We start from the raw sequence: 14614 nt of genomic DNA, 5'->3' as shown, positions 1-14614 counted from the left end.
TAACCTAGTGAATCTCCTCTGCACACCCTCCAGCGCCAGTACGTCCTTTCTCATAGATTAGATTACATAGATCACATAGATTAGGCAAATAAAATTAGCCACAATCTAATTGGCTGTTGCAGGGAAAATTTGCATCAGTGCATTGCGGGGAGTAGATAGGCGGTTCTGTGGTCGAAAAAGAGACACTTGAGTGGTATGGTGCCTCCCAGGTGCATGGGTCAGGGATGTCTCAGATCGGCTGCAGAACATTCTGAAGGGGGAGGGTGAACAGCCAGTTGTCGTGGTGCATACAGGCACCAATGATATAGGTAAAAAAACGGGATGAGGTCCTACAAGCAGAATTTTGGACTTAGGAGCCAAGTTAGAAAGTCGGACCTCAGAGTTAGTAATGTCAGGATTGCTACCAGTGCCACGTGGTAGTCAGAGTAGAAATTAAAGAATAGTCAGGATGAATGCGTCGCTTGAGAGATGGTGCAGGAGGGAGGGATTCAGATTTTTGGGACATTGGGACCGGTTCTGGGGAAGGTGGGACTACTACAAATTGGATGGTCCACACCTGGGCCGCACTGGAACCCATGTCTTTGGGGGTGCTTTTGCTAACGCTGTTGGGGAGGGTTTAAACTAATGTGGCAGGGGGATGGGAACCAAATGAGTGGACAGTAAGGAGGTAGTAACTAAAGCCTGTAAGGAACGAGATCACAAAGTCAGCGTGACTAAGGGGAAAGAGTGGGCAGGGAGCAGATGATGAACGCAAAGGGACTGGTGGTCTGAGGTGCATTTGTTTTCATGCAAGAAGTGTACTAGGTAAGGCAGATAAATTTAGGGCTTGGATTAGTACCTGGGAGTATGATGTTATTGCTATTACTGAGACTTGGTTGAGGGAAGGGAATTGGCAACTAAATATCCCAGGATATCAATGCTTCAGGTGGGATAGAGAGGGAGATAAAAGGGGTGGAGGAGTTACATTACTGGTCAGAGAGGATATCACAGCTGTGCTGAAGGAGGGCACTATGGAGGACTCGAGCAGTAAGAGCAATAGGGTAGAGCTCAGAAATAGGAAGGGTGCGGTAACAATGTTAGGGTTGTACTACAGACCTCTCAACAGTGAGCGTGAGATAGAGGTACAAATATATAAACAGATTATGGAAAGATATAGGAGCAACAGGGTGGTGGTGATAGGAAATTTTTATTTTCCCAATATTGACTGGAATACATTTAGTGTTAGAGGTCTAGATGGAGCAGAATTTGTAAGGAGCAGCCAGGAGGGTTTTCTAGAGCAGTATGTAAGTAGTCCAACTCTGGAAGGGGCCATACTGGACCTGGTATTGGGGAATGAGCCCGGCCAGGTGGTTAAAGTTTCAATCGGGGATTACTTTGGGAATAGCGATCACAATTCCGTAAGTTTTAGAATACTCATGGACAAAGACGAGAGTGGTCCTGAAGGAAGAGTGCTAAATTGGGGGAAGGCCAACTATACCAAAATTCGGCAGGAGCTGGGGAATATGGATTGGGAGCAGCTGTTTGAAGTTAAATCCACGTTTGATATGTGGGAGGCTTTTAAAGAGAGGTTGATTAGAGTGCAGGACAGACATGTCCCTGTGAAAATGAGGGATAGAAATGGCAAGATTAGGGAACCATGGATGACAGGTGAAATTGTGAGACTAGCTAAGAGGAAAAAGGAAGCATACATAAGGTCTAGGCGACTGAAGACAGATGAAGCTTTGGAAGAATATCGGGAATGTAGGACCAATCTGAAATGAGGAATAAAGAGGGCTAAAAGGCGTCATGAAATATCTTCAGCAAACAGGGTTAAGGAAAATCCCAAGGCCTTTTATTCATATATAAGGAGAAAGAGGGTAACTAGAGAAATGGTTGGCCCACTCAAGGACAAAGGAGGAAAGTTATGCGTGGAGTCAGAGAAAATGGGTGAGATACTTAACGAGTACTTTGCATTGGTATTCACCAAGGAGAGGGACATGATGGATGTTGAGGTTAGGGATGGCTGTTTGATTAATCTAGGTCAAGTCGGCACAAGGAGGGAGGATAGGTTGGGTATTCTGAAAGGCATTAAGATGGACAAGTCCCCAGGACCGGATGGGATCTATCCCAGGTTACTGAGGGAATTGAGAGAGGAAATAGCTGGGGCCTTAACAGATATCTTTGCAGCATCCTTGAACACAGGTGAGGTACCGGAGGACTGAAGAATTGCTAATGTTGTCCCCTTGTTTGAGAAGGGTAGCAGGGATAATCCAGGTAATTATAGACCGGTGGCCTGACGTCAGTGGTAGGGAAGCTGCTGGAGAAGATACTGAGGGATAGGATGTATTCCCATTTAGAATAAAATGGGCTTATTAGTAATAGGCAACATGGTTTTGTGCAGGGACGGTCATGTCTTACCAACTTAATAGAATTCTTTGAGGAAGTGACAAAGTTGATTGATGAGGGAAGGGCTGTAGATGTCACATACATGGACTCCAGTAAGGCATTTGATAAGGTTTCCCATAGTAGGCTGATGGAGAAAGTGAAGTTTCATGGGGTCCAGGGTGTACTAGCTAGATGGATAAAGAACTGGCTGGGCAACAGGAGACAGAGAGTAGTAGTGGAAGAGAGTTTTTCAAAATGGAGAATTGTGACCAGTGGTGTTCCACAGGGATCCGTGCTCGGACCACTGTTGTTTGTGATATACATAAATGATTTGGAGGCAGGTATAGGTGGTCTGATTAGCAAGTTTTCAGATGACACTAAGATTGGTGGAGTTGCAGATAGTGAAGGGGACTGTCAGAGAATACAACAGAATATAGATAGATTGGAGAGTTGGGCGCAGAAATGGACGATGGAGTTCAATCCGGGCAAATGCGAGGTGATGCATTTTGGAAAATCCAAAAATTGGTGTACAGAGAGAGCTGGGTGTTCAGGTCCATTGTACACTGAAGTTGGCTGCGCAGGTCGATAGAGTGGTCAAGAAGGCATACAGCATGCTTTCCTTTATCGGAAGGGGTATTGAGTACAAGAGTTGGCAGGTCATGTTACAGTTATGCTGTATAAGACTTTGGTTCGGCCACATTTGGAATACTGCGTACAGTTCTGGTCGCCACATTTCGAAAAGGATGTGGATGCTTTGGAGAAGGTGCAGAGGAGGTTCACCAGGATGTTGCCTGGTATGGAGGGCACTAGCTATGAAGGGGAGTTGAGTAGATTAGGATTAGTTTCATAGAAAGACGGAGGTTGAGGGGAGACCTCATTGAGGTCTACAAAATCATGAGAGGTATAGACAGGGTGGATAGCAAAAAGCTTTTTCCCCAGAGTGGGGGACTCAATTACTTGGGGTCACGATTTCAAGGTGAGAGGGGAAAAGTTTAAGGGAGATATCCGGGGAAAGTTCTTTACGCAGATGGTGGTGGGTGCCTGGAACGCATTGCCACGCAATGAGGTGGTAGAGCCGGGCATGATAGCGTCATTTAAGATGTATCTAGATAGATACATGAATGGCCAGGGAGCAGAGGGATACAGATCCTTAGAAAATAGACGACAGTTTTAGATAGAGGAACTGGATCGGCGCAGGCTTGGAGGGCCAAAGGGCCTGTTCCTGTGCTGTAATTTTTATTTGTTCCTTGTTCTTTGTTCCTGCACTGTGTACAGACGTTCACTCACCTGCACCATGTGCAGTTTGTTTGCTTCCAACACTGTGTACAGACTTTCACTCACCTGCACCGTGTGCACTTTGTTTGCTTCCTGCACTGTGTACAGACGTTCACTCACCTGCACCGTGTGCAGTTTGTTTGCTCCCAACACTGTGTACAGACTTTCACTCACCTGCACCGCGTGCACTTTGTTTGATTCCTGCACTGTGTACAGACGTTCACTCACCTGCACCGTGTGCAGTTTGTTTGCTCCCAACACTGTGTACAGACGTTCACTCACCTGCACCGTGTGCAGTTTGTTTGCTTCCTGCACTGTGTACAGACGTTCACTCTCCTGCACCCTATGCAGTTTCTTCCATTGTGTCGATATCCCGGAGGATGCCCGGCCAATCCACTGGTTCTTTGGCTCTCTTTTCACTTTTTTTCTTCCATTGTGGTTTGCGTGGAGTTCGCACAAACCCCGAATGTAATGATTTCGGAATTACTATTTGCTTTGTTTGCAGCAAAACTCCATCTGCAACATGCAACTCTGCTTTCACATTGTAGAACCAGAGCAGGATTCTCTGGTCCATCCCTCACGAAAATATCTTCTCACCTTCTGCAACATGGGATTATTCTTAGTTCCTTCTCTTTGTTTAACACCATTAACACAGGTCATCCATTGTGGAAGTTCTTCATCACATTACACTTCTTTAATGAACCCAGTCTGCAGGGATTTCAACACTCTTAATGACACCTAAGGAAGTCATTCTCTCGCCTTTAGTTTTTTAAAAAACATTTTATTAAGGCATTTATGGTTTTATAACAATAAAAAATACAAATACAAATGTAAACATAGTTCAGTGCGGAACGGGAGTATGCTAATGTTTTCAGTGATCTACTAATATACAGTGTATGTTTACAGAGCTCAACGGGAATTTGTCAATGTTTCCAGGGATCTATGGAAGTGTGTCAATATTTATGGGAAGTTTTGGTTATGTTCCTTCAGCTGTGGACATTTTCCTAAGAAAGAGAGTGATGTTTGTTAATTAGAATTTTCTTCCAGTTTAGTTTTAATGATTGAGAACAGGTTTGTGAATGCATAGTACAACTCTGAAATCCCCGAGGAATTAGTTATTTTGGGTGAAACTGTGTGCACTGATTTATGATGTTGCCATTCGAAGTTTTGTCACAAAGTACTGACCTGTAACTTGACTTTGACCCCATCCACAACCACCACCTTATTCTGTAAAACAAGAAGAAAAGCTAGTTAGCAATGGGAAACGACAGGATTAGAACATAGAACATAGAACATAGAATGATACAGCACAGTACAGGCCCTTCGGCCCTCGATGTTGCACCGACATGGAAAAAAAACTAAAGGCCATCTAACCTACACTATGCCCTTATCATCCATATGCTTATCCAATAAACTTTTAAATGCCCTCAATGTTGGCGAGTTCATTACTGTTGCAGGTAGGGCATTCCACGGCCTCACCACTCTTTGCGTAAAAACCCACCTCTGACCTCTGTCCTATATCTATTACCCCTCAATTTAAGGCTATGTCCCCTCGTGCTAGCCCCCTCCATCCGCGGGAGAAGGCTCTCGCTGTCCACCCTATCTAACCATCTGATAATTTTGTATGCCTCTATTAAGTCACCTCTTAACCTTCTTCTCTCTAACGAAAACAACCTCAAGCCCATCAGCCTTTCCTCATAAGATTTTCCCTCCATACCAGGCAACATCCTGGTAAATCTCCTCTGCACCCGTTCCAAAGCTTCCACGTCCTTCCTATAATGAGGCGACCAGAACTGTACGCAATAATGTGATTAATGATCATACTGTGAACACTGCTACCGACTATTTTAATTCAGACCAACACTCCTGGGGATTCTCTGCAAATATTGATTCTGCCCTGATTCACCACTCAACATGAACCTCAACCATTGGTTACTTTGCGTGATTCACCACCCAAACTGGACGTCATTAATGATTGATAACCACCATCTGATTGACTATCAAATAAATGTTTCAAATGTCACAAAGCAGCTCTGTAGCTGCGTGGCTACATTCTATCATTGGATATCATTCTTGGTCACTGTGCCTGTTCTCCACTGGAAATTTCACTGCTGCTGGTCCTTTAAAGTGGAGCAACTTCAGTTTCTAGGGAAGACCATAAGATCATCAGACATAGGAGCTGAATTAGGCCACTCAGCCCATCGGACCTGCTCCGCCATTCAATCATGGCTGACACTTTTCTCATCCCCATTATTCAGCCTTCTCCCCACAACCCTTTCTCAATCAAGAACCTATCTATCTCTGTCTTAAAGACACTCAGTGATGTGGCCTCCACAGTTTCTGCGGCAAAGAGTTCCACAGATTCACCACCCTCTGGCTGAAGAAATTCTTCCTCATCTCTGTTTTAAAGGATCGTCCCTTTCGTCTGACATTGTGTCCTCTGCTTCTAGTTTTTCCTGCAAGTGGAAACATCCTCTCCATGACCACGCTATCCAGGCCCTGCAGTATCCTGTAAGTTTTAATAAGATACACCCTCATCCTTCTAAACTTCAACGAGTACAGACCCAGAGTCTTCAACCGTTCCTCAAGCGACAAGCTGTTCATCCAGGGATCATTCTGGTGAACCTCCTCTGGACCATCCTTCCTTGGCTACGGGGCCAAAGACTGCTCACAATACTCCAAATGGGGTCTGGCCAGAGCCTTACACAGCCTCAGAAGTACATCCCTGGTCTTGTATTCTAGCCCGCTCGACATGAATGCTAACCTTGCATTTGCCTTCCTAACTGCCGATGGAACCTGCACGTTAACTTTAAGAGAATCTTGAACAAGGACTCCCAAGTCCCTTTGTGCTTCTGAGTTATATCCCCCTGTCCCCAAAGGCCCCACCCACTGATAATTGTATATGAATTATGTTTAGCTGGAGGCAGATGATGGATATTAACCGGGGATTCATTTGCATCCATATAAACATACACAGCCTGAAACAATGATTGTTGAGTTAGGAGGTGTATGCTTGTAATTTGTAACTCTGTTAATAAATGCTATGTAAAGATTGGCTCCAGTTCTTTCCATCAACTGGCAGTTTAGAATGTAAAACCTACCAGTCTCTTCAAAGTAACACCTTGACACATTCATTACCCTCCACAGGTTTCTATGATGTATCTCCTCTTTGTGGGAGTCACTGGCTCCTTTTAGGTCACAGTGTTGAAGCAGCTAACTGTAAATGGCATCTACCCGGCAATATGGAAATTTGCCCAGGTGTGTCCTGACAAATCCAACCCAGCCAATTCAGGGTGTACTAGCTAGATGGATAAAGAACTGGCTGGGCAACAGGAGACAGAGAGTAGTGGTGGAAGGGAGTGTCTCAAAATGGAGAAAGGTGACTAGTGGTGTTCCACAGGGATCCTTGCTCGGACCACTGTTGTTTGTGATATATATAAATGATCTGGACGAAGGTATAAGTGGTCTGATGAGCAAGTTTGCAGATGATACTAAGATTGGTGGAGTTGCAGACAGCGAGGCAGACTGTCAGAGAATACAGAAAAATATAGATAGATTGGAGAGTTGGGCGCAGAAATGGACGATGGAGTTCAATCCAGGCAAATGCGAGGTGATGCATTTTGGAAGATCTAACACAAGAGCAGACTATATGGTCAATGGAAGAGTCCTGGGGAAAATTGATGTCCAGAGAGATCTGGGAGTTCAGGTCCATTGTACCCTGAAGGTGGCAACGCAGGTTGATAGAGTGGTCAAGAAGGCATACAGCATGCTTGCCTTCATCGGACGGGGTATTGAGTACAAGAGTCGGCAGGTCATGTTACAGTTGTATCGGACTTTGGTTAGGCCACATTTGGCATACTGCGTGCAGTTCTGGTCGCCACATTACCAGAAGGATGTGGATGCTTTAGAGAGGGTGCAGAGGAGGTTCACCAGGATGTTACCTGGTATGGAGGGTGCTAGCTATGAAGAAAGGTTGAGTGGATTAGGATTGTTTTCGTTGGAAAGACGGAGGTTGAGATGATCCTGATTGAGGTCTACAAAATTATGAGAGGTATGGACAGGGTGGAGAGCAACAAGCTTTTTCCAAGATTGGGGGTGTCAGTTACAAGGGGTCACGATTTCAAGGTGAGAGGTGAAAAGTTTAAGGGAGATGTGCGTGGAAAGGTTTTTCGCAGAGGATGGTGGGTGCCTGGAATGCTTTGCCAGCTGAGGTGGTAGAGGCGGGTACGATAGCATCATTTAAGATGCATCTGGACAGATATATGAACGGGTGGGGAACAGAGAGAAGTAGACCTTGGAAAATAGGGGACAGGTTTAGATAAAGGATCTGGATCGGCGCAGGCTGGGAGGGCAGAAGGGCCTGTTCCTGTGCTGTACCTTTCTTTGTTCTTTGTTCTAATTACCAAACTATCAATCTACTCTCCATTATCAACAAAGTGATGGAAGGAGTCATCAACAGTGCTATCAAGCGGCACTTATTCGGCAATGATCTGCTAACGGACGCTCAGTTTGGGATCTGCCAGGATCACTCAGCTCCTGACCTCATTGCAGCCTTAGTTTAAACATGGACAAAAGAGCTGAATGCCAGAGCTGAGGTGAGAGTGACTGCCTTCGTCTTCAAGGCAGCATTTGACTGAGTATGACATTAAGAAACCCTCGCTAACCTGGAGTCAATGGGAATCAGGGGGAAATCTCTCTGCCGGTTGGAGTCATACCTGGCACAAAAGAAGATGGCTGTGATGCTTGGAGGCCAATCATCTCAGCTCCAGGGCATCACTGCAGGAGTTCCTCAGGGTAGTGCCTAGGCCCAACCATCTCCAGCTGCTTCATCAATGACCTCCCTTCCATCATAAGGTCAGAAGTGGGGATGTTTGCGGATGACTACACAATGTTCAGCACAATTCGTGACTGTGAATGGGATAATTCGCGATAATGAAGCAGTCCATGTCCAAATGCAGCAAGATCTGTGTCATGATATGCAAACATGCAACCAATAAACACTCAGAATAGGACACAACCAATGGGCAGTCAGGGCACTCAGAGGTGGCATCATCACAAGGGGGCATGTCATAAACACTATAAAAGGGATGAGGCACTCACACCCTGCCTCTTTCCACAGACAGACATGTAGAGAGTTAGACAGGGTTGATCAGCAGCATCACACCCCAGCACGTGGCTTAGAGCGAGCTGGTACAGTTAGAGTGAGTTACTACAGTTAGATTAGCAGAGAGTCAAACTCATTTGAGAACTGTGTTAATAGTTCAATAAACACGTTGAACTCATTTCAGAGTCTGGAGCATCCTTTAGTTAAGACTGCATCAAGTAGCAGCCTGTGTTATCCGAAGCAGCATAACACAACGTGATACCAGGAGTGACTGTTCAATCTATTTAGTTCAACTCAGCAAGATCCGTGACAACTAGCTACTGAATACAGGCACAATGGACAAGATTCAGGCTCCTCATCAGCTCAGGACCACCAGCAATCTTAGTGCCATCTGGCGATCATTGAAGCAGAAATGTCAACTATACGTGGAAGCATCCGTCCTCAATGGCGCGACCGGTGCGCGGAAGATAGCTCTTCTACTCACCACTGCAGGTGACCATGCGATAGAGATCTTCAACTCCTTTCACTTTTCCAAAGGGCAGGAGAAAACAAAGTACAGAACCATCCTGGACAAATTCGACAGCCACTGCGAGGTGGACACCAACAAAATCTTCGAGCGCTACATCTTCAAGCAGAGGATGCAAGGTAAAGACGAATCCTTCAACTCCTATCTAACTAACCTCAGACTGCTAGCGCAATCCTGCAACTTCGGTGATGCCACTGACTCCATGATCAGAGACCAAATCATTTTTGGAGTACACTCTGATCCTCTGCGAGAGCAATTGTTGCAAATCCGTACCAGCTACTGTTCCCGTACCAGCCTCCCCGGACAGGCGCCGGAATGTGGCGACTAGGGGCTTTTCACAGTAACTTCATTGAAGCCTACTCGTGACAATAAGCGATTTTCATTTCATTTCATTTTCAAATCAAGCACATGATTGCCATTTGCGATTGAAACGTGTACTGCATGAGCACTCTAAAAATCGCTATTCACAGTACAAAACGGCAGAAAGTGAAAAACAAGCCTCCCACGAGGTGGAGTGTGTTCAAGCCATCTCCCAGATGCAGCGCCACCACATTGACGAAAGCGGCCATTTTGTGTGCACACATGCATAATGCGATCGGGAACACAAAGCGTCCGAGAACCGCACTGCACATGAGCAACGACGCACTGTCATGACGCCGTGTCATGATGTGTGCGAACTGCGGCACCGCCCATTTTTTAAAAAACTGCCCTGCAAGAGGTAAATGCTGTTTAAACTGTGGGAAACCAAACCACTATGCAGCCCTGTGCAGATCTGCATCACCTGTCAGGAGCCAGCGCTCCCAATTCCGACAGCGGCGCATCAGAAGTGTGCAACACCGAATGCATGACTCTGATCCAGGCAGTGCGATGGATCCAGATGATGATTACCTGGACAACACTTACCGAGTGGGCATTATTACAAAGTGCGAATACGCCATTGCAAGTCCAATCGATCCTGGCCGTGGATTCCGAGGACGAATGGCATGCAGTGATGAAGGTCAACCACGGCCCCACCCAGTTCAAACTGGACGCAGGTGCCTCCGCCAACCTGATTTCACAGGTGGACTTTAAGAGTATCAAGAAGACCCCGACAATCCTTCCAGCCGCCTGCAAACTCCTGGATGACAATGGAAACGCAATCAAGGCACTGGGGTCCTGCCATCTGCAGGTGTCCAGCCGACACACGCAAGCAAGCTTACGCTGCAAGATTATTAAACCAGACAGGGCGTCCCTGCTACGCGCACTGCAAGCAACTGAACCTGATTCAAAGGGTCTACACCACAGCGCCGTCCCATTCGGATCTTCAGGCCAGCGTCGATGACATCCTAACCCAATACCCAGACGTATTTAGCGGGATTGGCACGCCAAGCCAGTGGTCCGCGCACCACGACGAGTCCCTGCTCCACTGAGAGAGCGCCTGAAGGCAGAGCTCACGAGTCTACAACAAAAAGGCATCATCTCCAAGGTCACTGAACCAACCGACTGGGTCAGCTCGAGGGTGTGCGTAAAGAAGCCTTCGGGGGACCTACGCATCTACATTGACCCCAAAGATCTAAATAAAAACATTAAGCGGGAACATTACTCCATCCCGAAGAGGGAAGAAATCACGAGTGAGATGGCACACACGCGCTTCTTCACAAAATTGGACGCATCCCAAGGATTTTGGCAAATCCAACCTGAAGAATCCAGCAGAAGGCTCTGCACCTTCAACATGCCTTTTGGCAGGTCTGGCATCATCTCGGCATCAGAGATTTTCCATTGCATCATGGAACAGATGATGGAGGGAATAGAAGGGGTTTGTGTCTACATTGACGATATCATAATCTGGTCCACAAACCCAGAGGAACATGTGTCGCGACTCAAGAAAGTATTCCGACGCATACATGAACATGGCCTCAAGCTAAATAGGCTCAAGTGTTGTTTTGGGACATCCACGCTAAAGTTCCTGGGCGATCATATTTCACGACACAATGTGCGCCAGACAAAATTAAAGCCATCGAGGCAATGAAAGTCCCCGAGGAAAAGAAGGCGATTCCTGGGAATGGTCAATTTCCTTGGCAAGTTCATCCCGAATTTGGCCACACACACTACGGCCCTACGCAACCTGGTGAAAAAATCAACCGCCTTTGAGTGGAAGGCAGAGCACCGAACAGAGTGGCTGGAGTTGAAAGCCAAGCTCACCACTGCACCCGTCCTTGCATTCTTTGACCCAGACCGAGAGACCAAGATATCCACAGATGCGAGTGTTGCTTTGGGGTGGTGTTGCTTCAAAGAGACGGCACGTCATCTTGGGTACCAGTAGCATATGCGTCACGGGCAATGACACCCACTGAACCAGATATGCGCAGATTGAGAAGGAGTGTTTAGGTCTCCTCACCGGCATCCTCAAATTTCATAATTCTGTCCATAGCTTGCCAACATTTACTGTTGAGATGGATCATAGGCCTCTGGTCCAAATCATCCAAAAGGACCTGAACGACATGATGCCTAGTTTGCAGAGAATTCTGCTCAAACTCCGGAGGTATGAGCCCCAAAGTGTATCATGGAGTTCACCTGACCAACAACTTTTAATAGATTGTGGTATGAGGAGCACACGGCCCACTCTACAGGTGTGGTACAGCAGAAATGGAAAAGTATTTTTTAAAGCAAAGCAATGTTTATTCTATGAACTCAAGTTAACCTTTTTAAAACATACAGTGAACATCTTAGCAACCATTAATTCAAATACAACCCCCAAAGAATACAGCACTAAGTAATCCTTCAAGCTTTCCTTTTGACATCCATACGACTTAAAAACAAAACCTCTAACAGAAGCACATCAGGTTAAAGTCACTACTGAAAACATTTATAATTCTGAATTCACCAACTGATCAAAATATAGTCTTTTGATGGCAGAGAGAACAGCAGTACACCTGCATGGCCTGGCTTCAGCTCCAACACTGAAAACAAAACTAAAACACACCCTGCAGCAAACAGCCTAAAATGAAAGTTAAAAGGTGACAGACAACCCAGCTCCACCCACACTCTGACATCACTACAGTAGCAAACACTCATTTCTTAAAGGTACTCTCACGACAGATATCTATACACATACCCATTTATAAAAACTAATTTCTCATAGGTACTCTCACATGACACCTCCCCCCAAGAAAAAAAAAACATCAACTTCAAGATGGTTTCATTTTTCACCTTTTCACTATCCTTCAAGAAATGCACACAGTAAATCTACTTTTTCGTTTCAAAAAAACAACACATGCAAACAGGTATAATAATATAGTCCATTTTTTTTCATTCTTCTTCCTCTAACTGACATCCTTCGCAATTGACAGTCTGTTTGAACAAGAAGGTCTCTGCACGATCTGTCCATTTCTCTATGCCTTGGCATTTCTCTTTAAAGTCAGATACTTTAGTTCAGTCTAATCACAGTCCCTTGTAATTCTCCAACACAGGAGCATTGGTTATCACAGCTTTCAGGCCGTCAAATGCCTGTTGAAAGTCCGCTGTCCACTGAAATGTACGGCATTTCTTCAGCAAGTCCATCAGTGGAGCAATCATGCAACAAAACGTTTCCACAAATGTTCTATCAAATCCACTCATGCCAAGAAATCGTATTATTTCCCTTTGTCTCGAGGGTATTGAGAACTCAATAACTGTTCGTTTCACATTCCGTGTGACCATTCGACCCTGTCCGATTGTATGGCGAAGGAAAGCGACTTGGGCTTTATCACCAAACCCGCCTCCTGAAGTCAATCAAATAACTCCATCAGATGTTTTAATTGTTCTTTCCATGTCTGCCTGAAAATTACCAGATCGTCGATGTATACCGCACAATTGGGTAATCCTGAAACGACTTTGTTAGTTAACCGTTGAAATGTGGCTGGGGTGTTTTTCATGCCAAATGGTATAACTTTGAATTGGTATATACCATCTGGAGTCACAAAAGCTGAAATCTCTTTTGCCCTTTTGGATAAAGGTACCTGCCAGTAACCTTTAAGTAAATCCAGTTTGGAAATAAAAGCTGATTGCCCCACTTTCTCAATGCAATCCTACAAATGTGGGACAGGATAAGAATCCATTCTTGTAACTGGATTAACCTTTCGATAGTCCACACACAACCGTTGGCTACCATCTGGTTTTGGTACCATCACTATGGGTGAGCTCCATTGGCTGCAACCCACTTCAATGACAAAAATTATGTCATTTTTAACCATACTCTCAATCTCTTTGTGCCACTTTTAAAGGGTTACGTCTGTATGGATGTTGCTTGATTGGAACAGCATTTCCCACATCTACATCATGTATAGCCATTTTAGTACTTCCCAATTTATCTCCACAAACTTGCCCATGTGATATCAATAACTCTTTTAGGTCAGTCCGTTTTTCCTCTGGAAGGTAACTCAACAATGTATCCCAATTTTTAAGAACATCCTCATTTTCCAATTTAATTTGAGATATGTCAAATTCATAATCATCTGGATTTGGTTCGTCACATTGAGTTAGAATTATTAAAACCTCCTCCTTTTCCTCTCCTTCCCTCTCAAAGTGCCTCTTAAGCATATTCACATGACACACTCGGTGAGTCTTCCTTCTGTCTGGTGTTTTTACCACATAATTCACCTCACTTAATTTCCTTTTAATCTGATAAGGTCCACAAAACCTTGCTTTTAAACGTTCACCTACCACTGGTAACAACACTAAAACTTTATCTCCACTGGCAAAACTACAAACTTTGGATTTCTTGTCCGTTACCTTTTAAATCACATTTTGTGCAACTTTTAAATGTTGTCGAGCCAATTCACCCGCTCTATTTAATCATTCCCTGAAATTTGATACGTAATCCAATAATGCAAGTTCTGATTTCTCACTCAACAATTTCTCCTTAATCAATTTAAGTCGTCTTCTGACCTCATGACCGAAAATTAGTTTAAAAGGACTAAATTTGGTTTACTCATTAGGTGTATCCCCAATTGCAAACAGTACGAATGGAATTCCTTTGTCCCAATCCTCTGGATAATCTTGACAATAAGCCCTCAACATTGTCTTTAATGTCTGATGCCACCTTTCTAATGCTCCCTTCGAATCTGGATGGTACGCAGTTGATTTAAATTGTTTTATTCCTGAGTTATCCATGACTTCTTTGAATAACCTTGAGGTAAAATTCAATCCTTGATCCGATTATATTTCTGTGGATAGTCCATATCTAAGTATGAATTTAAGTAACTCCTCCACAATCTTTTTAGCTATAATATTACGTACTGGAATGGCCTCTGGAAACCTAGTAGACCATTATAGTCAAAAGATATTGATTCCCATTTTTCGTTTTAGGAAGCGGTCCTACGCAATCA

General features: G+C 44.8%; 1 protein-coding gene across 4 annotated transcripts in view; it reads right to left on the bottom strand.

The window, feature by feature from the left end:
• The window catches only part of LOC119953246 (ras-related protein Rab-37-like), a 506036-nt gene that overhangs the window by 88313 nt on the left and 403109 nt on the right, over nt 1–14614 (bottom strand). For all 4 annotated transcript variants that reach the window (XM_038777293.1, XM_038777289.1, XM_038777292.1 and 1 more), the window contains one exon: nt 4825–4866. In XM_038777293.1, coding sequence (XP_038633221.1) covers nt 4825–4866 — 42 coding nt within the window. The remainder of the gene's footprint in view (nt 1–4824; nt 4867–14614) is intronic.

This window comes from Scyliorhinus canicula, chromosome 18, assembly GCF_902713615.1.
Source record: "Scyliorhinus canicula chromosome 18, sScyCan1.1, whole genome shotgun sequence".
In the NCBI taxonomy this organism is placed as follows: Eukaryota; Metazoa; Chordata; class Chondrichthyes; order Carcharhiniformes; family Scyliorhinidae; genus Scyliorhinus; species Scyliorhinus canicula.
The sequence above is the reverse complement of the archived record's forward strand: the minus strand, read 5'-3'. Positions and strand labels throughout refer to the sequence as shown.